Source organism: Lutjanus erythropterus, chromosome 12 (assembly GCF_056507025.1).
Source record: "Lutjanus erythropterus isolate fLutEry1 chromosome 12, fLutEry1.hap2, whole genome shotgun sequence".
NCBI classification, from domain to species: Eukaryota; Metazoa; Chordata; class Actinopteri; order Lutjaniformes; family Lutjanidae; genus Lutjanus; species Lutjanus erythropterus.
The window spans coordinates 30,784,477-30,811,354 of record NC_139328.1 but is presented as its reverse complement, the minus strand read 5'-3'; the positions used below and the strand labels follow the sequence as shown (position 1 = coordinate 30,811,354).

The 26,878-nt window shown below is 40.0% G+C and overlaps 1 protein-coding gene across 4 annotated transcripts in view; it reads left to right on the top strand.

Annotated features, from left to right (window-relative positions):
- slc6a9 (solute carrier family 6 member 9) overlaps positions 1-25,690 on the top strand; it is a 109,751-nt gene extending 84,061 nt beyond the window's left edge. For all 4 annotated transcript variants that reach the window (XM_084731897.1, XM_084731898.1, XM_084731896.1 and 1 more), the window contains 11 exons: positions 573-704; positions 1,786-2,062; positions 7,512-7,644; positions 8,645-8,779; positions 8,878-8,981; positions 12,704-12,941; positions 16,434-16,568; positions 16,662-16,761; positions 19,387-19,487; positions 22,300-22,470; positions 24,774-25,690. In XM_084731897.1, the coding sequence (XP_084588023.1) occupies positions 573-704; positions 1,786-2,062; positions 7,512-7,644; positions 8,645-8,779; positions 8,878-8,981; positions 12,704-12,941; positions 16,434-16,568; positions 16,662-16,761; positions 19,387-19,487; positions 22,300-22,470; positions 24,774-25,022 (1,775 nt within the window). In that variant the 3' untranslated portion in view covers positions 25,023-25,690. The remainder of the gene's footprint in view (positions 1-572; positions 705-1,785; positions 2,063-7,511; positions 7,645-8,644; positions 8,780-8,877; positions 8,982-12,703; positions 12,942-16,433; positions 16,569-16,661; positions 16,762-19,386; positions 19,488-22,299; positions 22,471-24,773) is intronic.
- Positions 25,691-26,878: the final 1,188 nt, after the last annotated feature.

Below are 26,878 nucleotides of genomic sequence, written 5' to 3'. Positions count from 1 at the left end.
GCTCTCTCTGTTGTCTGAGTCGCTTCCAGGTAGCATGTAAACACAGATGTGAAGGTATCATGAGATCTCGTATATCTCATGTCGCGCCGCCACTTAAACCCAGTAATATTTTGATTTTGAGCATTTTCACAGTGCTATTAGTACTTTTAATTTAGTTCTTCCACCTCTCCGTGTTTCTAATTGCACTAGTATCTTAAATGATAACACGGTGTATTTGTCTTGCTTAAATGTGTTTTTACCCATCTGTCTTGGAGTTAGAGATCTTATCTTAAAGAAAATATTATCATTCCCTGTCTGTTACCTAAGTCAGCCAACACATTAACTTACCTAACATTGTTTAAATAATGTGTCTGCTTTTCTTTGTCTGTTAGAGTCTGGCTGTACAGTAAATATTATAAGTCTAGGATGGAAATGACGGCTTATATGCCTGCTGGGCTTTTATGTTTTTTCCTTCAGTCACCTTTGTGTGGCCCACTGTATGTCTTCACACTGGTCATAACCGACTCCCAGTCTTCCTAAAACACAAACCAGGACAGAGTACTGACAGCTCATCCCGTCACCTCTCCCTCCAGGTGCCTTCATGCTACCTTACTTCATCATGCTGGTGTTCTGCGGCATCCCCCTCTTCTTCCTCGAGCTTTCCTTCGGTCAGTTCGCCAGCCTTGGGTGTCTGGGAGTGTGGAAGATCAGCCCCATGTTCAAAGGTCAGTGTCAATGTGTTTGCCTGCAGATCACTCACAAATACATATTTTTTGTCTCAGAAATTTCATCATGGGTCTCCCATTTGAGTTTAACGGGTATAATATTGTGTAATGAATAATAAATATGTGAGGTGAAGAAAAGGGAGAACATTGACTGGAACTGGTTCAAGAATTTGCTCATCACTCACTTATATCACTATATAACTTAACCTGCGGGGAGTGAAAAAGTTGGAACCCAGATGCGAAACTCAAATGATGTTCTGCTGCTGAATAAACACTATAAGATGTGAGTTGTCTGACTGAACTAACAGTGATCAATGTCAAACAACCTCATCAAACAACCTGATCATATATCATAAATCACCTCTTGTTCCTGTAGTGGTGACAGAATTAACAAGTTAAACTAAAACTCCCTGCGCTCTTTAGGGAAAATATCACACCAGACTCCTTTTAAGAAATATGACATATTCACAATTCTTCACGTGTCCATAGAAACACGTAACTCTAGAAACACAAGATAAAGGGCTTCAAATGTTGGGAGTCTACTTCTTAATTCAGCATCAATATAATCCATGAAGATAAACTGTATTTTGATACAAAATCTACATTTTGGATTTTGTCGCCTCACCTCTACCAGCCTCTGTATGTTAGCTGTACTGTTAAGTGGGAGAAAACTGTGAGAATGAGAGGCAAACAGTTTCAACAACTGAGATTTCTAAAATCTGCTTTTTTCTTTGGTGGATCAGATACACGCCGAATTAAACACAAACTCGTAACACTGTTAATTTGCTGTCTATCATGTGTGTGTGACATTTGAGGATTTTTTGGTGCTGGAGAGAGCCGCCTACATCAAGATGAGAAGAAGACTGACTTAATACTGCTTGGACTTAGTTTTATGACCATTTTTTTGCAGCTTTGCTCCCCCAAATCTAATAGTTTGTGTGCAGCTGCTTTGTTTGCTCCATTGCTCAGGCACTCATTGTTATAGCTATGACCAAATTACAAATGTTAGCAGCAGAACATTTAGGCTGTTTTTTGCTTCATGTTAATTTTTTCACTCCCTCCTGTCTTCTCCTCCCTTCAGGTGTGGGCTACGGCATGATGGTGGTGTCCACCTACATTGGGATCTATTACAACGTGGTCATTTGCATTGCCTTCTACTACTTTTTCATGTCCATGACAAACTTGCTGCCGTGGACCTACTGCAACAACCCCTGGAACACGCCGGACTGCAGCGGCGTGCTGAGCAGCAGCAGCCCACTCAACGCCAGCCTGGCTAACGCCACCACGAGCCTGGTAGCGGGGGTGTCCGAGGTGGTCAACCGCACCAAGAGGACCAGCCCCAGTGAGGAGTACTGGAAGTAAGTCCCAGAAGGACATCAAGGTCATTTAATTAATCCATGAAGGGAGAGTAAATAAGTGAGCATTCACCAAACTCGATACGCAGGAAAATGGTGAAAAGAGTATCCTCATCATTGTTTTGGTCAAACAACACTTTGCTTTGTTAGTTTTGGCAAGTTATGCAACTAACCTATTTGGCTCAGTTTTGTGGGTCTATCGTGCTCGACACAGAGGTCAAAATTGACTTGCACCTGTAAGATAAGCATCCATCAAACATGCCTCGTGTTTGTGGAAAGCGCTCAAATATTTGGACTAGATTTGACTGGAAGTGCAGCAGCTCCTGAGCAGCGACATGCAGGAGGTTTCCCATATAACATATTACATTTCCATTGTTCAGCCTTTTTGACAGCTCACGGCCTGGATTATAACGCTGCAACCACAAAGTACTGAAAGGAATAGTTTGGATTATTTAAAGTGGGGTTGTATGAGGCACTTATCAATAGTCAGTGTATTTCCTACAGTGGCTGGCAGTCAGCACGCCCCTTATTTTGAGAAACAGAGAAGAGCACCGGCACAGAGGCTAAGTAATGTGCTGCTGCGGACAGGGTCAGCATCAAAAGGTATTTTAGTCAATTAATAAAGGTCCACCTAAAAAAAATCAATATCGGTTTAAGTGTACGCTATATTTAGAATAATTTTCTTCCTTCACCTTGCTGTCTGACAGCTTTTTCTAAAGGGAATCTGCTGTTATATCAGCCAAATACCACTCTCTCCAAATCAGCCAAACTCCATGAGTGAAATTAGTAATAGTAAAATTAGTTGTTGGTCTACATCTGCCTTGATCGGTTAATTTGTCTGTGTTACTGTGTGACTTTTGTGTTTTAAAAGGTTCACAAGTCATACAATAACACAAACAAACCAACAGATCACAGCAGTTGTAGTCCAGCAACTCCTTTATACTATGAGGTAAAATTACTGATTTCACCCATTGAATTTGGTTGGTTTGGAGAGATCAATATTTAGCTTTATAACAGTGGTTCCTATCAGAAAAGGCTGTCAGATGTCTAAGTTAATCAGTGAAAATATTCAAAATATAACATACACTTAAAATGATATTGATATTTTTATGTTGGCCTTTTTATGTGGATAAAATACAGTTTGTTGTTGATCCTGTCCACAGCAGTACATTGCATGGTGCCCCTCTCTGCTTCTCTAAACTGGTGATGTGCTGACCGTCATCTACTGTGGGTAACACACTGACTATAGATAAACACCTCATTTAACCCCACATTAAGTAATCCAAACCATCCCTTTAAAGGTACAAAGTACTTTCATATTGTGTAGTGGTAGTGTTGCCATAACCCAAAATTTGACATAAAAAAATCACACCCTGCTTCTTTTTAACTGGCTAACGGACTGCTCACTGTAACTTTGTCTGGGAAAATGTAAACACAGGCTTGTTCATTTCCAGTCAAAAACTACTTTGGGTACCTAAAACAAATCATTGTTAGGTGCCAGGTCACGTATGTAAAGTCAATGAGGTCGTATCAAAGTGCACATGATGTACATGTTCATATGTGTAGTACAGCGGGTGCAGCTGCAAAGTGAAATATAAATCAGTGGAATGTGAGGATCAATTATCCTCTCAGACACATTACACATCTGGATGAGATGGATGATTATCTGGATGATGGGACAGAGACAGAGAGAGACACAGACGATAGAATCGAGACAACGTTAAAGGGACAATTACATATTTTTCCTCTGAACTATAATGCTGTGTATCCATCGAGATAGTTTTGGTGTGAGTTGCAGAGTTTTGGAGGACAACAGAAGGCTGTCAGCTGTAGAGATGCTGACTTCTCTCTGGAATATAAAGGGACTGAATGGCACTCAGCTTGTGAGGTTCAAAGTGCCAACAAAACACATTTGGAAAATTCAACAGCAATGCCTCCTTCCAGGAATCACAAGCCGATTACTTTAGATAATCCACAGAGCTTGTTGTGAGCAGTTTTACGTAGGAACTACTTTCTGTCTTTCTACGAAACTAAAACCGCCAAACATATCCCCATGCAAAAGGAGGTGTGCATCTAGTCATGGATGAGAGGTCTTTTTCAATGTCAGTGTTTTTTTTTTCCTTATTCTTTCAAGGGTGTACAGGACAGGGAATGTCACTCACTGTACCGATTGTGAAACTCCCTGAGGCATATCTGATAGTGTGGATATTAAAAAATAACATTTAACTTGACGTAACTCACTGTCACGAGCCTGAGCCTCTTGTCCATGAGTAGATGCACGCTTCCTTCTGTGCAGTGATACAGGTGGCAGAAAATAGTTCCTGCTGGAAACTGCTCACATCAAGGTCTGTGGATTATCTTGGATTATCTTGATTTCTGAAAAGTGACACTGCTGCTGAGTTTTTCAAATGTTACTTTTGGGTGCATTGAGCATCACAAGCTGAAAACCATCTAGTTTCATTATTATTCAAGAGGAGGCAGACAGATGTGATAAATGGCCAGATCTGATGGATAAAAAGCACTACAGAGGAAATCTGAAAAATAGGTATTTTGGGATGAACATTACCTTTAATTGTCTAAAACATTATTCACTGTGAACAGTCTGGGGTTGTCTCACCTAAACCAGGAGAGAACAGAGCTACTGTTTAACCAGAAACACAGAAGTGGTTTTTACAGCAGCCTGGCACTGGTTGCACTTGACTTAATCAAGCTGCCCACAATAGATCATCATGTGTAATGGCTCTGCATTCCAGATATAAAATGCATATCCATCCTGCTGCTTTCAGCTGCCTGAAAGAATTTAATCAACTGTAGACGGAGGCTTTCACACAGTGCAGCAGCAGCTGTTATTGGTCTGAATTAACCATAAATCTTCACCTCGGTACAAACAGCTTTGCCTTTTATATTTGCATTAAACTCGCATTTGTTATATAAATGTGTGCGCTGGTTGGAGAGTGTTTGATTAAAAGTATGTTGTTCAGAATTATTTCTTAGTTTCCATCAAGTATTTGGTTTGCTTACTGATAGAATCACCAAACCGTCAACGTGACAGACAGTCCTGCTCCTGGATATCTCTTCTCTGCATCAAAATACCACGACTTTCCCTTGTGCTGTCACATCTTATTGTACCTGTCCCGCCACCTTTGTGCCCTGTGTGAGGCACGAGGCATGAAAACACCAAAGGGAGCAGGAAATGTAAATTTCAAAGTCAGGACAAAATCAGTGTCATTGCACTGCTCTTGTTTCAGAGGATAAATGCACCATCTTGTTCCAAGGGAGTCTTTAGGCACAAAATATGGTCAACTAAAGTCATGAAAATAAATACATAAATAATAATTCAATTAAAATCAACATGGGCTTTCCCATTATCCCAAGTGTCATCTATTACAAGTGTCATCTGAATGAAAAAGAACAATAAATAAAATAAATAAACAGTAAGAGTAAGAATAACATTATGCCTAAATAGTGAGTCTACTTGTAAGCTAAACAAAATAAGATAAATATGATAAAAAACAAGAACAGCTACCCTTAAGATGAACTAGCAAAGAAATCATGAAATACAAAAAATGATCTGAGTGAGGCCAGGAAGATCAAGAAGAGCTGCTTCTTGATCAAATCGTCATATTTCTCAGAAGTAACACACACAACAACTCAGCTTTCTTAATGACCTTGTTTTTCTTCGGTAAAAATCCAGTTCAGATTAACCAAGCAGGGTTAAGAGGGATGTTTGTTTGGCTAATCCTGGCTGACAGCTTAGGCTCTATACATTATACATTATGTATTCATACTATTGAGTGTGTCAAGTGTTAGATGCTCATGTAATAAGCTCTTATCCTCACCAAACTTTTATAAAGTCACCAGATCTATGACGATTAGTAGGGACGCACGATATGGATTTTTCTTCAGCCAACACCAATTAGCCAGATAAGATAACTGATAATGTCACGTGTTTGTATTTTAAAAAGAAGTTCATATAACTTGTAGTTTATGCTCAGGTCTGACAGAACCAAATCTAACTGACATCACTGTGACAACAAACAAACAAACAGCAGCTCTGACTCTTCAAATGTGGGTTTATTATTTCAAAAGTTCATCAAAAAACTTTTATAGAACGTTTTGCCTAAGAATTCTAATTAAGTGCTTTGATGTTATCTGTTAAATCAGATATTAAAGCCGCTTAACTTCATTATTGGAATAATAAATAGTAATATAAAATTCCCCTGCTATTTATACTGCATCCCTACTAATTAGCCACATTATTAGGGCATGTATTTATCCTTTTTCCTGTTTATACTGACAATGCTGTAATCATTTGAGGAGAAATATTTCTGAGGCAGATGAGAAGATGTGTGGGTTGTATAATCTATATGAGGATATTAATTATTATTATCAGTGTTGCATGCATATAGGTCCTGTCATTTAGTGTAATTTCCATTTCAGATGACAACCATAAATGGGATTTCAGAGCAAACCGTGGTTTGCCCAGGCCACACGTTTTAACCTGTATTTAACCAGGAGTAAAGAGTGTCCTGGTCAAGACAGGCAGAAGCACACACGACATGGTTGCAGACATAAAACAATATAAAACGAAACTTTTAATTACAGAATTCTAAGACATGAAAACATTCCTCAACAATCAAAACATCTGCAGCCAGATGTGCCTGTTTAAAATCATACAATGAGACCAGCTCTCAAAGATTTTGGTGATTTTTGCCACTGATCCGAGCCGGGAGAGCAGCGAACTTAAACACCCTTTTCCCCCCGTTCAGTGCAGACCTTTGAGACATTTAGTAGAAATAAGTCCTGGGAGTGAAGACAAAAACTTCCCATGCTTTTTTGTTGGATGTAGAACCATAAATTAGTATATGCCAGTGACTAAAGGTAGAATCAGTAGGATTTGTCGGTAAAGTGTCCAAATCATAGCAAAATATAAGAAAACAAGGAAATACAGGCAGAGAGCAGGGTCTAGACGTTGTTTTTTTTTTTATGTTGCATATTATGCCTTTAAGTTCACCAGTGGATAGGGCAGACCATCGAAGAGTGTGCCAAGTGTGTGTAGGTGTTGTGAAGATGCATGTATACAACGTTGGCATAGTGTAGTGCAGGCATAAAGGTGGGAGTGAAATACAGACTGAAACTCAGAGCCCTTCAAGGTGGTGATGGGTGGAAGATTTAGTGGCTTTGATTTTGCATTTGAAGACATCATGAGTTTTGTTTTGTCAGCATTCAGAACAAGTTTTCTTTGGTCACGTCTTTAAGTAAGACTTGAATTACCTTGACAAAAGACAAATACACTCTAACTCTAGTATTGACAAGTTCCTTCCAGTTTAAAAGGCCTTATAAACAGTAATGTTGTTTGCTTAGCTTAGTTGTAAAAGAGTAAAGGAAGACCAATGTTGTTTTTTCACTGTTTGCTTTAGTCTCTTTCCTCTTGTCTCTCTGTCTTCCTCAGACACTATGTGTTGAACATCTCTGATGATATTGGAAACTTTGGAGAGGTCCGTCTCCCCATCCTGGGCTGCCTGGCTGTGTCCTGGGTAGTCGTCTTCCTCTGTCTCATCAGAGGCGTAAAATCATCTGGAAAGGTCAGCCGCTCTCACACGCACGCACACACACATATAGACAGCCAGGCTCGACCACATGCAAAAACAGATTTAGGCTAATCAAACTGTGTTTCCGATGTCTATTTGCACATTTCATACACACATACTAAAATGCATTTTAAAGGGATAGTTCAGAATATTTGAAGTTGGGTTATATAAGGTACTTATCAGTGTGTATTACCTACTGGCACACGCCCGTCTTGGAGAAGCACAGAGGGACACCAGCACAGATGCTAAGCAGTGTACTACTGTGAACAGGGTCACCAAAAAAACATATTTTAGCCACTTAAAAAAATCCACCTACAAAAAAAACAAAAAACAAATACCAGTTTAAGTAAATGCCATATTTAGAGTATTTTCGCCTCTTTACTTTGCAGTCAGACTGCCTTTTTTGACAGGAAACTGCTGTCAAGTATTGCAAGCCAAATATTGTTCTCTCCAAACTAACCAAACTCCATAGGTGAAATCAGCAGTTTTAACTTGCTGAACGCAGAAGTTACCGTCTTACCACTGACTTGATTGGTTTGTTTTTTTTGTGTTGTTGTGTGATTTTCGTTAATCCAAATTACACTTTTAAAACACAGAAGTCACACAATAACACAAACAAGCAAAAAGATCGAGACAGTGGTAAACCAGCAATGTCTGTGTTCTGCAAGGTAAATTTACTGATTTTGCCTGTGGAGTTTGGTTGCTTTGGACAATGCGATATTTGGCTTGTAAAACGGTGGTTTCCAATCAGAAAAGGGCATCAGGAGTCAAAGTAAAGAGGTGAAAATGCTGTAAATATCATGAACACTTAAAATTATATTGATTATTTTAGATGGACCTTTATTAAGCGACTGAAACACCTTTTAAGTGTACTTTTTTATAAGCATATGAATAATCAAACTATCCCTTTAACTCTTTTGTCACTTTTATTATGACAAACTACTCTGTCCGGCTGGTTACAACACACTGTCTGATTATTTGTGTGTGTGTCCAGGTCGTGTACTTCACAGCCACGTTCCCCTATGTGGTTCTGACCATCCTGTTCATCCGTGGCATCACCCTGGATGGAGCCATCAACGGCATCAAGTACTACCTGACTCCACAGTGGCAGAAGGTCCTCGATGCAAAGGTATTTCCTCACATGCAGCACACAGGCAAATACACTGTAAATAGAAATGGATTTGTTCCGTCTTTTCACTACCTCTGGCTGTGTTTTTGTATTTGTAGGTGTGGGGAGACGCAGCGTCACAGATCTTCTACTCCCTGGGCTGTGCCTGGGGGGGGCTCATTACCATGGCTTCCTATAACAAGTTCCACAACAACTGTTTCAGGTTGGTACTCCAGACTTTGAATAAACCAAAACAAACTACGCTTTTAAAGGAATAGTTCAACCTTTTTTGGGAAATACACATGCTAAGAGTTCGATGAGAAGATCGATAAACTCTAAAAGGACAGTTAGCCTGGCTTTGTTCTATGGTAGCAAAATTCAAAACTCAACAAAATGTGTTGCATCTGTTCCTTCAATGCCTGCAGCTACATAAGTGTGAGAACAAGCAGATGAGAACAAGTTTTTATGATGGAACTATTTCTTGCCTGGCTCCTGTTGTCCAGCCAACCAGAGAAGACTTCAGGAAGTTACCGCTCCCTGCCAGAAACCACCCATTGAAAACCACAGCATGACATTTTTACGCTTTGGTTTTTGTGTGGATTAAATGGAGGAAAAGCAACAGCTGTAGAGGTTCGACTTTTTGGACCCAAGCTAGGTGTTTCCATTTGATTCCAGTATCCATGCTAAGTTAAAATAAAAACAGACAATGTTTTTGCTTTATGAAGTAAATGTTGATTGCGCAGTGTAATGGCTATAGAATAATGCCTCTGTGTTTAGATCAGTTGCCTATTAGCCTCACTTACACAATTAAATGTCATTCAGTGCTTTTCTCCAGATGTTTTCATCTAATATAACAGCTTTTTGTTACAGAACATAATGCATAATGTTTTTATTTATTTATTTTTTTTATTTTATGTATATGTGATCCTTTTTCTTAATTTTCCTGATCTAATCTGACCAAGTATTTAAGTATATAAATTGTTCCATTTGTGTTTTTAAATTTTTAAATTTTTAGTTATTTATAAAAACGAGCCTGTGTTGTGTGCAGCTGCACAAAAAATAATACCACTTAGAAACACCATGGAGAAAGTTTGAAAGTTGTCTCTTTCCAAGCTAATGGGCTGCTGGTTGTTGCTTAAAGGCTGATATTTTTTGGGAATCCCACAGGGCATGGGATTCCTGTGGGACGGGAGTCAATTTCACTGTTCATCATGTGACTGGGACGGGACATGGGCAGTCCGCAGGAGAGGGTGGGAGCAGTTATAGGTCTTTTTTTATATATATATATAAAACTCTTGTAATGTTGTGTGGACTGTGGATTGATGGAATGGGACGTGAATCCGTCTTCTGGGACTGAAATGAGACAGTATTTTCATGGGAGTTGAATGGGAACTCCTGTGTCACCCTCTGCTGTAGCTTCATATTTACTGGATATTTGGCATAATAGTTTGACATTTTTCAAAAATTGTCAAACTGCTCCTTTAAGAGATCAGCTGAACCCCTCACAAGGGAAAAATAATGATTAAAATCCAGGTACAGCTTTCCCAACTGTAGCTAAAACCAAATTGTGTGCACACTGATGCTGTTGTTAAGCACAACGTATATATATAACACATTTACTTAACATGTTCCAGAAACAAAAAGAGCTTGATGACCGTGCATGTTTGAATTTTTGCAGCTGGATTTTGCAGAGCACTGCAAGTCTACAGTAACACTGTAATCCTTAAAACTGAAGTTACAGCATTAAAATGACCCAGCAGCGATGCTGTGCTGCAGCAGCTACAGCGTGAGTGCCTGCCTGAGAATCTGACCAGGCTTATGCTGCTACGATGTTTCAGCAACACAGACCAGCATCTCATTATTTGCACTAATCAGAGAGGCTAGAGGCAGAGGGAGCGAGAGGATGAGGAGGCGTTAAGAGAGGAGGAGGAAAAGGGGGATGGAGAAAATAAACCACATGCTACTGGAGGCTTCAGCACAGAGGAAAAGAGACAGGAGAAATTGTCTCGGGCTGTGTGGCACCTCCCTCCTAATGAGTCAGGGCCTGAGAAGTGAGAGGAGGAGGGTGAAATAGTCAGGAGCCAACTTGAAGACTAAGGGTCTAAAAAGAGAAGGGGAGAAGGTGAGATAAGGACAGGCAGGAGGTACAGAGATAATATTTTTTAGAGGCTGGTTGAACTGTGCTTGAATGCCAGGGGAGCTGGCGAGAAGGAGCTGAGGAGAAGGTTAAGATGGAGGAGAGGGGACAGAGGAGGAGATAAGGAGAGGGAAAGATGTCATTTACTCTCCTGAGCTTGTCCACACATGCTGACGGAGTGAGGGCGTCGTGGCTGAAGATATAATTTGTTCCTCTGCCAGGAGCTTGAGGTTGTGCTATCTGCGCGCACAGCTGTACGGCGGCCTAATCAGCTTGTGTTCTGCAGCTCCCCGTCCCCGTGGAGACGCTCTCTGCACTCCTGTAACACCACCAATTGGTGCACACGCAGAAGTGCAGCGAGCGGAGGCGCCGAGCGGGGGGCCTGATTGGTGGTTTGCGAGGAGCCGAGAGAGGGACCGGCGTCAAAGTCATCAAAGGCGCCCTGTGTGATAACTCTAACAGGAGGCGCGAGGAAACAAAGCTCCGTGCAACCGCGCGACTCCCCTGTGGAGTCTGAACAAAGTCAAAGTCCAAGTGTGAGTCAGGGAGAGGAAACATGAACAGGTGCTGCTCAGAACAAGGACGGCGAACTTAGAGGGTAAAAGGAGCAGAGAACAATCATTTGTTGCGTTTAATACTGCAAACAGACAAATGTGCCAACACTGCTCAGTCCCTCCAAGATTTCATGGGCTGTTTTTTGGGATTAAAATGCCTGATTTCACAGTAGCTTTTTGAAAATTTTTGGTGCATGTTGTGATGTTTTTAGACATTATTTGCACTGAAATTCCGATTTTTTGCAATAATTCATTAAAAATCAAAGGCATTTTGTTCCCTCACTGTGTTCCAACTTCACTGAAAATGCTCAGGATTACAAAAAATGTTTTATTTGTATATGAAAAAGTGCATCTGTGTGTATTCCACAAATAAGTACAGTCTTTTTGAAACTTAAACGGTCAAAATAGCAAGAAAAAAAAGAAAATATAGAAATACACATAGAATTGATGCATGTTAAAAACAAACCTTGTGTTCTTTTCAGTGCCTGTGACAGAATTGACAAAAAAAACAAAAAACAAACAAAAGAGAAAAAAAAAAGGAAACATTGAGTCGGTTCATTGAGACCTGCCATGATGCGTAAACTATGATGTTTGGTCAAATTTGCGGAAGAGTTGTGGTGATTTGACAAATTGCGAGGCCATGCAGAATTAACAAGGGATCGGTTGAATTTCCTGTAGAAACTGACGACTGCATCTTCATCTTTGTCCAAATAGTTTGTACTCACAGAGACAGAGTAAAGTCAGCCTGCAGCCAACAATTATTTTCATTATCAAGTATCAATTTCAGGATTAATTGTTCAGTCTGTTTATATGTAATTGTCAGAAAACTGTGAAAAATGATCAGCACAATTTCCCAAAGCCCAAAGTGACATCCTCAAACAGCTTCTTTTGTCCCAGAATACTCTTAAATCCTCACTTTTAAGAAGATGAAACCAACAAACATTTGACATTTTGGTTTGAAAAATGAACGAAATGATTCATCAATTATCAAAACAGCTGGCGGCTGGGGCGCCCTGGTTCGATTCCAGCCTGTGTCTCGCAGCTCGAACATCATATTGTGAGGACATCAAGTCTCTTCTTACAGTTGTCCCTGTACTCCAAACCTGCATATGACTGAGAAATTAACAAAGGAGCCTTCATCACATCCTTTCATTCATATGATTATAAATCAGATCAAAACATAAATTGATCCCATTTTGTTTTCCAGCCTATTTACCTGTTTTGTGTTGTTTTCGTCCTCTTTTCTCCACACAGAGACAGCATCATCATCAGTATAACCAACTGCGCGACCAGCGTGTACGCCGGCTTCGTCATTTTCTCCATCCTGGGCTTCATGGCACACAACCTGAACGTCCCCGTGTCGGAGGTGGCCGACCACGGCCCGGGACTGGCCTTCGTGGCCTATCCAGAGGCCCTCACCCTGCTCCCCATCTCGCCGCTCTGGTCGCTGCTCTTCTTCTTCATGCTCATCCTCCTGGGACTGGGGACTCAGGTGAGGCTGGAACAACACTGACACACAGATGTCGTCTTTTGTTTGTGGTACATGTCGACCACAGCTACATGTTGTTGTTGTAAGTGGACTGAATGAACTCACTAGAATTAGAACTGCCAGGAATTACGTGACTCATTAGGATTAGGCTTGATCTTGATCTGCTGATCGGATTATAGGTATTTGATTATCAATGGTTTAATGTTTGTAAAGGGATACTCCACCAATTTTACAAATGAATGTCCTCCTTATGGAGAGTGCAGCTCAGCCTGTAAATTATCCTGAATCTAATGGTCTAATGAACGTCCAATGAAAGATGGTATCCAGCAGCGTTATGGGAATTGTACATGCAGGGAGTAAGAATCAGGATATCTGCTTCTTTGATTTTGACAAGCCTTTTTTTTTTTATCTGTCCCTTGTGAGTCCTCCAACTTCATGGTGCAGTATGAAATCACATTCCCAGAGTCAGATTAGACACCCAGAGGAAGGCAAATGTACTGATAAGCACTGGTGAATTTGTACACTGGAAAAGAAAAATAGTTGAGATGACTTCAAATTTCAAGGCAATGCACTGCAATAGATTGTTGAGTTCTGAGCCCAACTCAGACTCTTAAGTTTTGAAATAAACATAAAACACTTTTCCTGACCTGTGATCTTTAGTTGAGATAATTTACTTTTCTTCTTCAAACTAAGAAAAAAAAATTGGTCAGAGTGAGCTGCAAACCTGATTTGTCTTTTTTTTAGTGCCTGAAAAATTAAATAGTTTTAATTGAAAATGTTACAATTTTAACAGACTTCCTCAATATTTTTTCTTAAATACAATGTTTTGAGGTTCTAAAATTCAAAGAAGAAATGTAAATTATCCAGTAGTTGGCATAAATTTTTCAAAACTTGAGATCAAAACTTGAGCGTAGATTTCCATGGACTCTATGACAGGAGGAGGATGATTCCTGATAACTTTGATGATCTCCTGACTTCTCATGTTGTGTTATCAACTGGTCAAAGTTTTCACTTATACGGTGAAACGTCTCAACTATTGGATGTATTGTGTTTGCAAAACATCACGGCCACGCCTCCTTTTGGGAAATAGAAAACCAAAAATCCTATAGATGTCACTGAAGTTTGACATCTGTTTGGATTACGACTTTTGCCAAGTTTAAATGCATTAATTTAATGTTAGACAAACTTTGGTTTACAGATGTCTCTAAGAACTATTTTGTGACCTTGCCTGAACCTAATTGTTCATGATTCCTTGATAAATTAAGGTTGGTCAGTCATAAGTAATGTTTATGACTGCAGGGTAACTTACTCCAGCAGCCTCCCACTCAAGCTAACATTAGCTCTCCATCTATAGTAACTGTCAGCAGCATCATTCAGCTATTCACCACACTGACAGTGAAGATTCATGAATATGATGTGCCTCAAATCTACCAGTGAAAACCTTCTTATTCAGCATCATTTAAACGATAGAAGATAATTTATATTGATTGTCAACAAAAAGAAATGTACCACTGCTGCCAAAATAAAGAATTACTGTTCTCTGGAGGCTCATACATTCTTAGTGTTCTCCTGCTGGCATCCCAGGAAGGATGGGGAACAGGAGACTGTGACAGATTTGTGTTGATTTGTTTTACAACCTGCCGCAGAGCAGCTTTTTCCTGTTTCTCTCACCATGTAAAACTGTGATCTTTCCACCAAGAGGAGACGCAGCCCTCTGATGTATACAATATTCTCCCTCATCATCGGGCCCAAATATACAAGACAATAGAATGCTGTTTGCTTATGAACAAATACCTGCAAAATAATGATTCTCCCATTAACCTCAGCTGTAGCCTCCTTTGTGTTTAGCGGTAATTAGCAAATTTTAGCCCCGTAACACACTAACATAAGATGATGAATGTTAATATGTTTGTACTGTCGTAGTGGTTCTAGCAGTAGCATTTAGCTCAAAGCACCACTGTGCTGAAAAACAGCCTCACAGGGCTGCTAGTATGACTGTAGACTCCTGTAATGATGTATGAGCCCACATACAATGGAATTGGAAGTTATATACCACACACTGCACACAGATGATTGCATTTTTTCCTCCTTAAAATAGGAATTGGAATTGGAATTATCATAGCTGTTTTTTTTTATAGTCACTTCCTGTTTTATTTTGGTATGTCTAACTTTTTGTCTTTGTTGTTTTTACTTCCTGTCTATCTGATCACTGATTATTTTTACTGTCACAATCCAAGAAATAGAGGTTTGGACCAGAATGCAGACACTTAAGGCAGACAGGAGCAGATCAATGATATTTAATAAATAAAAGAGTCAGAATCAAGCAAGACTTACTCAGTCTGAAGAGTTCTGACCAGATGAAAGAACTAAAGCAAAAAAAAAAAAAAATCAAAATGAGGGATGGAAAAATATCAGTAAAAAAAAAATCTAAAATTGAAAAACACATTGAGGAATAAACACTCGGGTAGAGCCACAAGAAAGCACAATGAAACTTGAAGAAAAGACAAGGACGAACTAGCAGCTGAAGAGAGAAAAGACAGAAGGCTAAATACACTCGGGAGGAGGGAGGATAACAAGACACAGGTGAGGGCAGACAAGAACAGAACAACATATTCAGTTATCACAAAGAGAAGGACGACAGAAAGTAAAAACAGCAGACACACAAGAGAAGACCTACCAAAATACAAAATAAAATAAGACTATTTAAAAAAAAACAAACAAACAATGACAGGAATACATATGCATATGCAAAGGCAGGTTTTATTTCCGTTTTATGGAGTGAATGTGTACCGGCGAAACTCACTGTGCAGTGGTTAAATATGTGGTCACTCACAGATTAAATATATATATATATATGCAATAAGCTGCAGGCAACCAAGTAGCTTCTGTGTAGTTGCCATGTACAATAAAACCAGTAGATGGCAGCAAACACCACACAATGCTAGCAGAATAAGTAATGTTTTTTTTCTAGATTTTTCTTTACTTAAACTTTTATTAAACAGTAGATAATTGTCATTTCCTCTGTTACTGTTGTTTGGACAAGTTGAAATTCAGTTTATGTTTGATGTTAAGAGCTGTCATATGAAGTCCTAACCAATCAGTGAGCCAGCTCAACCCTTTCCTTGCCTAGAGACAACAACAAAAAAATCTGACTCTATTTTGCTGTTTTCAGGACAGTAACCTTTTTATTTCTGAAGCAAAGTTGTTAGAAAATGAGGTTAGAATAAATTAGGCCCTCAGAGTTCCCCTCTGCTGAAGTTTAATGTAGAACAGGATTTTTTTTCTTCCTAAAATGTACTTTGAATGGTGTTATTAGTCTCAGCTCACCACTACTAAGCAATGGCTGTGTAAACTGTTAGCATGAAAAATCATCTTATCATCTGTTAAGAGTTCTGCAGGACTGTGGAACCCCTGTTCTCGTCATGTAAGACGAAATTTGAACAACTGTCCGATCCTAGTTCTCATCTCATAAGCCTTTTGTCCTTGTTCTTGTAGTTCTGTCTGCTGGAGACCCTGGTGACGGCCATCGTCGATGAGATTGGTACAGACTGGATCATCAGGAACAAGACCGTAGTCACGCTGGTTGTGGCCGTAGTTGGATTCTTACTCGGGGTGCCTCTAACGTCACAGGTAAACACACACAGATCGTGCCTTTGAACACAGTGTCTTTGTGTCCTCTGATTATGATGCAGGTTTGAATCACTCTCTGTTTTCTGTGCACAGGCAGGAATCTACTGGTTGCTACTGATGGACAACTATGCTGCTAGTTTCTCTTTGGTCATTATCTCCTGCATAATGTGCATCTGCATCATGTATGTTTATGGTAAGGACAGAAAAAGACTGAATATCCTGACGTTTGAAGTGCTCTTAAACTACTCTCAAGTGAGTTTATTATAAGAACTTTGCATTTTAAAGAACATCCTCTGAGACATTAACATCACTATAAATTATTGTTCTTCTTATCTCTGTAGATGATTGGCCATACCTTCACATAATGACTCCATAAAGACATTCAGCTATAATAGCATCTGAAAAGCAGAAGCATTTCCAGTCACCAGAACGATAAATGTCTGTCTGTCTGTGTCAAACAGGAGTAAAGTAAAAGCTGGCGACAGGTGCATAAGAAAAGGAATTCATTAAAAGAGGGCAAAACTTTTCAACAATCTTGTCAGGATTTTTACAACTATTGCAATTTCACCAATATACACCCAAATTAAACAATAACAAAAAGAAACTGTCAGGCAGAGATACTGATCTTTCTCCACTAATTGCAGGCTGACTACACCAGCACACAATGCTGCCTTAGGATACGTTTCCAGTATGTGATGCGAGACTGGAAAAAACATTTTTCTCTTACTTTTTCTTTTTCCTGCATGTGCTGCACATCAGTTCACCTACAGTGGTGGATTAAGATAGTTGTGGGCCCCCAGGCTGCACTTTTTGTAGGCACACATTTTGCTGCTACTGGAAACATGACACAGCGCAAGACACGCATTCATATACAGACAACACACATTAACACACATAACTTTAGCCTGAAATAAGACAGTAATTCCTTTGTATACAGGCACTAATACAGGATTCATATTAAAATAAGTAGGGTTGGCTTGCCCTGGTGGCTCAGTTGATGGTGCATGGGTCCCATGTGCCCCCCTTTCCACCTTTCTGTCCTCATTTCTGCTGTCCAATCAATGAAGGAATAACCCCCACCCGTCACTGAAAACTTAAGCCAGTTCTCAAATTAGCTGGTGTCATTGTCTCATGCAGACTAACCTAAATTCAGAATTTAACCCCCAAAATTATTTGTATATCAGTTATTCACCAAAACGCCAAAACCTGCTATCCGGACTTGTTAAAGCTGATGGTGCTCACATGTTTAAAAAAGCAAAGCTACATCAAAACATCAGTTTAAAACCTCTCACATAATACAACTATAATCCAAGTTTAATTCATCTAGTTGTATACTGAATACTTGGAAAAAAAAACTGCAGGTTAAACTGTGGTTAAACTGCAGCTGAGAGCAACAACAGCGTTTGTGTGCAGTGTAGCTCCATCATTAATGGTCGAGGTTATGCGGCCACCTGGTGGTGATCCCAATACATTACAGAGCATTCACACAGTCAGACTGCACTGCTACACAGCTGCTATAAAAACAAAACAAAAACACAAACGATTGGTATCAGCTACGTATCGGCTTATAAACAGTAGCTCATAGATGATCTGCAATTGAGATCTGCGTCAAAAAATGATATTGAGACATCTCTAATGAATCATTGGACATTTTTTTTTCCTTTGGTGTAAAAGAAGAATGCACCAATTTCTCATTGACCATCCAGGAGAAAATTCAAATCAGCACAACTTAGCAAGAAGCCCGCAGTCTGATAGCAGCACTGAGATGACCGAGACAGAAAGAGGGCCAGAGTGGTGCTCCAAAATTGCACAGTGAAATTTTGTGCGAGGCTTCCTAAAATAACACTTCCGTCTGAAATTGGAAATCCTGATGAGAATGAAGATTGCGGTGTGTATCTTCCCCACGGCAGCAGGCAGCCAGATATCTCCTGGATCCCTGCAGGTCTCAGGCTGAGATACACTTTGTGCAAGATGGTCCATAGATGAACCCGTAATACAGCGGGGCACCACAGACCGACGGCAGATCTCCTGATCTCTTCGGCATTTGTCATCAAATCATTTTACGCTTGTGAAGTTTTTAGTTGTTCAGCCTTTTGAAGAAGAAGCTGTAGTGAGATGCAGTCACACTAACATGAGCTCATGGTGGAATATAAATAGACAGTGGAGATAACTGAGCTGATATTATCTTGAAAATATCGCATTTACAACTTATAACCTGCAGTTATTTAAAGTCGGCCTCCTTTTGTTCAGTCTGTCCATTAAATCGTATTTCATTATGCATTAGAAGGGGTGACTGTGAAAATACTTTGATTTATATCATTGCAGTCTGGACGCCGGTTTATTTCCTCAGATATTAAAGTCTACTCCCCATGAGCGCTGCTGATAAATCAATCTCTAAATTAAAAATGGATTTGTGTCATGAGTCTAACTGAGGGGTTTCCCCCCCAAAAAACATCAACTCATACAGACACAAATCCATGTGTCAGATTCAGATTGATCTGGCCCCTCAGCTGCAGCCGAGGTCACCAACGTTCTAGAAAAAGACGAGAAAGGATAAAAAAAATATATTCAGTTGCAACAATCCACTGCTGTAATGCTTCAGTATCACAGACTGATGATGTGTACCAGTCCAAAACACAACAGAGTTCACCTTAAGGTAAAAGAATTAGAGACCACATGCAGACTCTACTTTCATCTTCTGCTTTCATGTGTATATATATATATATATTATACGTCATTATTCAAATGTGAAATGAGCGATCAAACTTTGATGTTCAGCTTGGATTTTCCCGGATAACTATTTGTTTTTTTCTCGCAGGTCACAGGAACTACTTTAAAGATGTGGAGATGATGCTGGGCTTCCCTCCTCCACTCTTCTTTAAAGTCTGCTGGAGATTCATCTCCCCGGTCATTATCTCGGTAAGTGAACACACACGCATACAAACAACAGCTGCTGATGGGACCGCAGTCAAAGGGAATGAAACCTTTAAAGGGATAGTTTGGATTATTCAAAGTGGGGTTGGATTAAATACTTATCAATATTCAGTGTATTACCTAAAGGAGATGGAGGTTGACACACTCCCAGTTTGAAGAATCAGAGAGGAGTACTAGTGTATTTTAGCCTTTAAAAAAAGGGTGCAACTAAAAAACTCCATATCCGTTTAGGTGTATGATTAATTTTATAGTATTTCACTGCTTTACTTTGCCCTCAGACTGACATTTTATAAGCCAAAAATTTCTCTCTCCAAACCAACCAAACTCCATAGACAAAATCAGTAATTTTACCTCACAGAACTATGGAGTTGCTGGTCTACTGCTGCCTCAATCTGATAGTTTATTTAGTTAGTTTACTTATGTTAATTTAGGTTTATTGTGTGATTTTGATGAATCCATACTAACCCTTTGAAACACCAAAGTGACACAATAACATAAACTAACTTACCAATCTAGTCAGCAGTAGACCTGTAACTCCTGTGTTCGGTGTGATAAAATTACTGATTTCACCAATGGAGTCTGGTTGGTTTGGGGAGAGCAATATTTGGCTCATGTAATAGTGGTATACAATATTTAAAAAATGTGGATGTGTTGACCACCTTACCTTGTGAGGCAGCTGGATTTGTGAGATTATGTCATCAAGTGAGAATCGGTCTCGTGAGGTTCCAGGCTACCTGTTTGTGTCCGCACCAGAGGTGTTGCAAGTCAAACAGTGTCCTCGGAGGGACTGCTGGCCAATACGGGCGTGGTTTTAGGTGCACTGACAGCGAGAAGCGTCCATACATGTCCTGAACAAACAATGGTGGCGTAGATACAGTTATATCAGAACTGGAGAGTATTTCTTCATTGAAAGAAGTGCCAAGAGAGGCACTTTTTTTTTTTTTTGCTCTTCTTCCAGCTGACTTCGGCGTCAGTTCTGTGAGTTGATCTGATTGGTTGAAGTTAGCCTCTATAAGAAATTATAGATGGTATATCCAATTACCTGCCAGAGGTTTTCTCAAAAGTGCCTGCCGTTTTCTAAAAAGTGTCTATAGACAGCTTCCCAGATGGTTGTGTTTAACAAACCGTCTGGTGTTTCAGGTTATCGACCACCATCTACTGTAGGTAATACACTGATTATACAACCCCATGTAAAATAACCAATCATAAAACTATCCCTTTCATCAGAAATGATCTGCTGAAACATGAACGTGATTTGATTGTTGCAGGAAACAAACACACGTTGTATCGACCTGAAGGATGTTGACTGCGAGGTTCTAAACTTTGCTGTGCTGCTGACACATTGTTAGGGACCTGACCTACATATGAGCTGCCATCAACACTAATCTGTTTGGCTGCTGTTGGCTTTGTTTCCAGTCTAAACCTCTAAAAGCAAATCTTTCTGACTGGGAAACGGACACATGCAGCTGCTATCAATGGTATTTCCCAAGCAGGCGGCAGTATTAGTCCACTAAGCTGCTGGGCCAACCAAGAAATTCATTGTTGTGGATTACTGGTCAGATTTCAGGCACTTTTGTTCTCTCTTTCATTTCACTACACAGATTAATGCCCTACTCTCCAGGCCCTCTGCTGGAACTGTGACTAAATTCACTGCTGCTGGGAACAGTCGTGATTCATAATCATAATTATCTGCAACTTTGAAATGAAAACAAATGTCTCTTCTGCTGCCGTCAACTCTGATTCCACCTGTGATTAGTTAATGCAGGTTTCTTTGTTAAAAAAAAAAAAAAAAAACTGATCTGCTGTACAGGAAGTAATGTTTTTTACTTTGACTGCAGCAATAGCGACCATTTGTTTGGACCAATTGTAACCATGAGGGGAATGCTTAGTGATTTAAAGGGATAGTTCAGATTATTTGAAGTGGGGTTGTGAATGGGCTCAGTGTGTTAACGGCAGTTTGGTGAAGCAGAGAGGTTCTGCTGTTGGAAGATAAGCAATGTACTGCTGTAGACAGCCACGTAAAAAAATCTAAAATTCAGTTCAATAAGTTTACACTATATTTGGAATATTTTCACCACTTTACCTTGCTATGAAATAGCCTTTTCTGACAGTAAATCGCCATCATATGAGCCAAATATCTCTCTCTCAAAGCCAACCAGACTCCATTGGCAAAATCAGTCATTTTACCGCACAGTACTGAGCAACCGCTGCCTCGGTCTGATAGTTTGTGTTATTTTGTGACTTCTGTGATTTAAAACATTGGTTCGGATTCACAGAAGTCACACAATAACACAAACAAACAAAGAGACTGAGGCAGCAGAAGACCAGCAAATCCCATTTTCTGCGATGTAAAATGACTGATTTCACCAATGGAGTTTGGTTGATTTGGAGAGAGCAATATTTGGCTTATAGGATGGTGGTTTCTTGTCAAAAAAGGCAGTCTAACGGTAAAATAAAGCAGTGAAAATATATCCTACACTTAAACTGATATAAATTTTTTTAAGATCTCTTTATTACTATTTTTTGCTTTGCTTTTTTGTATATCTTACTTACTTTTGAATGCAGTGAAATGTATCTTTCATTTTTCCTTCTGCAATATTTTAGATCTGAGTTACAGCTACTGAAGAAAAAATTTCAACATACTTTTTGTTTTAATCTTCAGCAATTTCCACCTTCTTCTCTGTAATTTTAAGCAAAGTTTATTTTCATTAGCTTTGGTCCCAAAGATGTTTTTCCAAACACCTGCTCTAAATGATGAAGCCCTGACTCACTCCCCATCTCTCTTCTGTCCATGTAGTTCATCCTGATCTTCACAGTGATCCAGTACAAGCCCATCACCTACAATAACTACGTCTATCCCGGCTGGTCTCTGGCTATCGGCTTCTCCATGGCTCTGTCCTCAGTGGTCTGCATACCCATCTATGCCCTCTACAAGATCTCAAGGTCCCCAGGAGCCACCTTCAGAGAGGTACAGCACCTCCTACAGCTCTTTCTCCGAAAAGAGCGAGCCTGGTGGCCAGTGTGGTTGCAGCAACGCATGACAGCAGGGCTGCTCACTCATCCTGTGTAAAATGAAAACCAAGAGATTCTTCCCAGTGTTAATCTTGTCAATGATAAGTTATTTTATTTCATGACCAAATTGTGACAACGACGCAAATGAAAATATTATTGATAACTAAAACGATGACAAAAGTTTTGTTCGGGATGCTCTGACGACTACCTAATTAACCTAATTAATCAGCATCTCAAAGCACTGATAAAAGTATGTGCCTCATCTTTACCAGTGGCCTGTCAGGTGGAAAGAAAAGGAAGGAAAGAAAGAGGAGAAATGTCTGCAGACACTTTTCTTTTGTATTCAAAATGAAAGTAAGACTGGGCATCATACTTGCCAACCCTTCCAGTTTTCCCAGGATACTCCTGTTTCTCAGTGCCCTCTCTCCTTTCCCCCCCTGGGGTTACAACATTTAGTATTATTAACTCTGCGAAATAGTTCACAGCGCAGTGCTGGGCCCAAAAACTGAAGACAAAATCAAAGCTCACCATCTTGTCTTGCCTGTAACTCGTACAACCCTACGCTGTAAAACCTTGCAGGTGTAGCCAGTAAAGAGACACACTGCACAAATAGTCAGAGAAGTGTTCTGATGTCCAAGCCATGAAAACAGCTGTAATGTCAGTTGATGAGTAAACGCTGAAGGCTGTTGAAGTGTCATTTAAAGAGTAAGAAACGAAAGCTGCTGAAATGTCAGCGGAAGTTCAAGCGTCCAGGTCATTCAGAGTTTGTGTGCTGTAAATAGTTGGTATGTAAACAGTGACAGCAGTTGAAATGTCAGCAGAAGCATTTGAACTGTTGAAGAGAAAAATCAGTTGAAGTGTCAGTTGAAGAGATAAAGAGGATTAAAATTTAGTTGATGCATCAGTTGATTTTTAGAGGCGGAAACAAGCTGAAATGTCAGTCAGTGATTGCAGGATTAAAGGGCAACCAAGGTGTTTTTCAACCTTCTTTTCACATGTTTATGTGTCAAAGTGAATAATGGGACAGCAATTTTAAACCAGTCCAGAGAGTCATAGCCAGCGAAAATAAACCTAATCTGGAACTTAATCCCTCCAGTAAACTGTGCACTGTCAAAGTAAGAAAGTAAAGAAAGTAAGTTTCCTTAAAAGAATATATAAAATGTATTGTTCAACTGGAAACAGCTACTAATAGTGTTCTGTTTAAATCTCCATTGATAAAAACACTAGTGTTACCTCTATATCACTCCACCAGTCTACTGCTGCCTCAATCTGTTAATTTGTTTGTGTTATTGTGTGACTTTAAAGGGTTAAAAATGATTGAGACGGAAGTAGACCACAAGTTAAATGACTGTTTTTGTCAATGGAGTCTGGACGCTTTGAACAGAGGTATGTGGCGTTTGTTTGTGGTTAAACAAAAAGGATCTTCCTCTTCCAAAACAGGTCTCTCTCTCTGCAGCAATTCTTTCCATTGGCAACAAGACAAGTTTTATTTGATACTAAATAAATCTTTATTATTACCTCATCCATGAACATGATTTCTGTCTGAGTCATGTTAGATTTTCATCAGCTATGGTAGTTGTTTATTGAAGATACCAGCTCCCATGATTCCATGCCACGTCACAGTGTCATCAAACTACATCTTTTGTTACTGAGAGAGACCTCTAGCGGCAGAATTTACATATTGTGCACTTCGGTGCGAAATGCAGAAATAAAACTGCGACATAATCCCTTTCTGATCTACAGCTGCCTCGATTGGTTAGTTTGTCTTATTGTGTGACTTTGTTGTTTTTGTTTGTTTGTGTTGCTTTGTAGCTTTGGTAATTTTATTTATTTGTTGTGTTATTGTTTGACTTTTGGTGTTTTACATGGATAAAAAACAATAAAGGCAGTGGTAGACCAGTTAGGTAAAATTACTATTTTTGTCAACGGAGTCTGGTTGCTTTGAACAGAGTGGCATAGCGGCTGTTTCTGGTTAAACAAAAAGGATCTTGCTCTTAAAAAAAGATTTATCTCCTTTCTATGATGTTGTCAGACACTTACAATAATAATCTGAGCACTTTTAGTGAATTTACTTTGACAGCTTAGTTGCCCAGAAGCATTACACTGCAGCTCAGTGTGACTTTTGCCACCTGCATCTTAAGTTGATTTGATTAATATTTAATTCAGACCCCCTCGTGTATTTCTTTGGATCTATGAGGTGGTCAGTTTCCTTCTACACTGATGCTGCTCTGAATGTCCCTCTTCCTCTTCCTCTGTCAGCGGTTGAAGAACGCCTGCCGATCACATCCAAAGTGGGGCCCTGCCCTGCAGGAGCACCGGACAGGCCGCTACGCCCCCATGGCCTCTGAAGACACTGTGGAGGCCCGTCCCCTCAAGGAGAAGGAGGAGCTGAAGGAGGAGCTGAAGGAGGAGGAGAAGGAGAAGGAGAGGAAGGATGAGATCAGCCTCACCATCCAGGGAAGCAACGGCTCCACCAACACACACAACAACCCCAACCCCAGCGCATAGACGGCACCCCGCTCTGTCGGCGCTAACCGGGCCCTTGTGGCCCCACCATCTCCTCCTTCTCTTCCTCCCTTCTCCTCCCTTCTCTCCTCCATCCTCACCCCGCTTTCCCACAGTCCTCTGTGGGGGAGATCCCATTCGCTGGAGACCTTTACATATTGTAAGGGCTTATTATATCTATCCTAACCTCTTCTATCTATCTGTGTGTTGTCTCTAGATAAACGAAGAAGAAAAAAAAAACGAAAGGAAGAAAAAATTGGGTCATCATCCAAAAGATTTGTGTGTGTGTTAGTGTGTGCGTGTGGGTGGGTTGTTAATTTGTTACACATAATTTAATAATGCAGTTTGTTTTTCCTTTCCTTTTTTGTAAAACGTGTATATGTCATCTTCATATGCAGTTAGAGGTACAGTAGATTGTGACGCTGCATGTGTTTGTTTTGTGCATGCAGCAACATAGAGACACACACTGTTCTCCTTTATTCTGTTAGCGGGCTCTGTGCGGGGATCGGTGACTTTCTAGCAGCAGTGATTTTTGACAGCTGGAGACTCGTTGTGATGTGATACACAGTGGTGCTGTAACAAAGAGGAGCAGGGCGAACTGTGCCTGTACTGGCCAATTTACAGTTTGATGATGCTGAAAGAATGGAGGCTCAGCTCTGCGGCCAGAAAAAGAGGCAGATACACTCATTCACACTCATACACTCACACTATTGTACATTTTTACAGCACACAGTGACCTCAACCATAGTTGATCTCAGTTTAAGACTAAGCCTGTTGTTTTTTATGCTGCTTCTTCTTTAAAAAGTATTCTACAGAGCACAAATATTTAACAAACAACCCAAGATGGCGACTGACACTTAGGGCTGATTTTTCTGTGGAAATTTTCCTCCATTTGTAACTTTTTTTTTTTTTTTTCCACTAAAGCTGCTTAATATGAGCAGAGACGTCAGTGAACTGTACTGCGCTCTCTGCGTCTGCATTCACACAGACACACACACAAAGCATTTGTTTCCAGTTTTTTTTTTTTTTTTTTTTTTTGACAGAAGAGATCCCAGCGCCCATTTCTCAGGGTCCACGCGAAGTGAAACTTTGTGGTTTATTGTCATTCCTCGCCTGTGGAAACCTTTGGTTCGACTAAGGTGGCCTGTTAAAGAGAGAATTTGCCAATTTTCGTGTGGGCGTCCAGTCAGCGTTGAGGGTAAAAAGTGGTCGGTTGAAGCAATAAATTCCTCAGTGTGCGCTACATTGACAAAGAAAGCTGAGTTTTTCTCATGGAGCCGTCCCGGCAGTTCCTACATGTACCAGGATGCATTTTCTACCCTCACCTACAGCTATTACATTGTTGGCCAGAACATGGCATTAGGTGGCAGAAAAACTAGCATTTTGCAGCATTAGACAGTTCCTTTTTTGAGATTGTTGCAGCCTAAAATGCTTCAACTCACAGCAGCTTTTCTTCAAAAAATTGGATGAGTTGCAATATTGGTGTAGGTGTTTTTTGCCTTTTTGAAACTAAGGGAAAAGAGTTTCTTCTTTTCTGATTCTTCTGTTAAATTAATTGGCAACTGTTTTGATACTCACTTGGGTCTTTTTTTTTTTTTTAAATCTAAATTCAGCTTCTCAACTGTGAATATTTTCTGCTTTCTCAATGACAGTGACTCTCTAGGACTAGGTTGTGGACAAAACAAGAAAACTCAGGATTTGATCTGATCTGACTTCGATCTGATCGACATTTTCATCATCTTATGACCCAAAAATCCAAAAATAAAAATGCAACATAATAATAAAACATTGCATCGGTTCGTTAAGACTGCTATGATTGATGGAGTTTGCGGGAAGCTGCAATGCTTGGTCAGATTTAC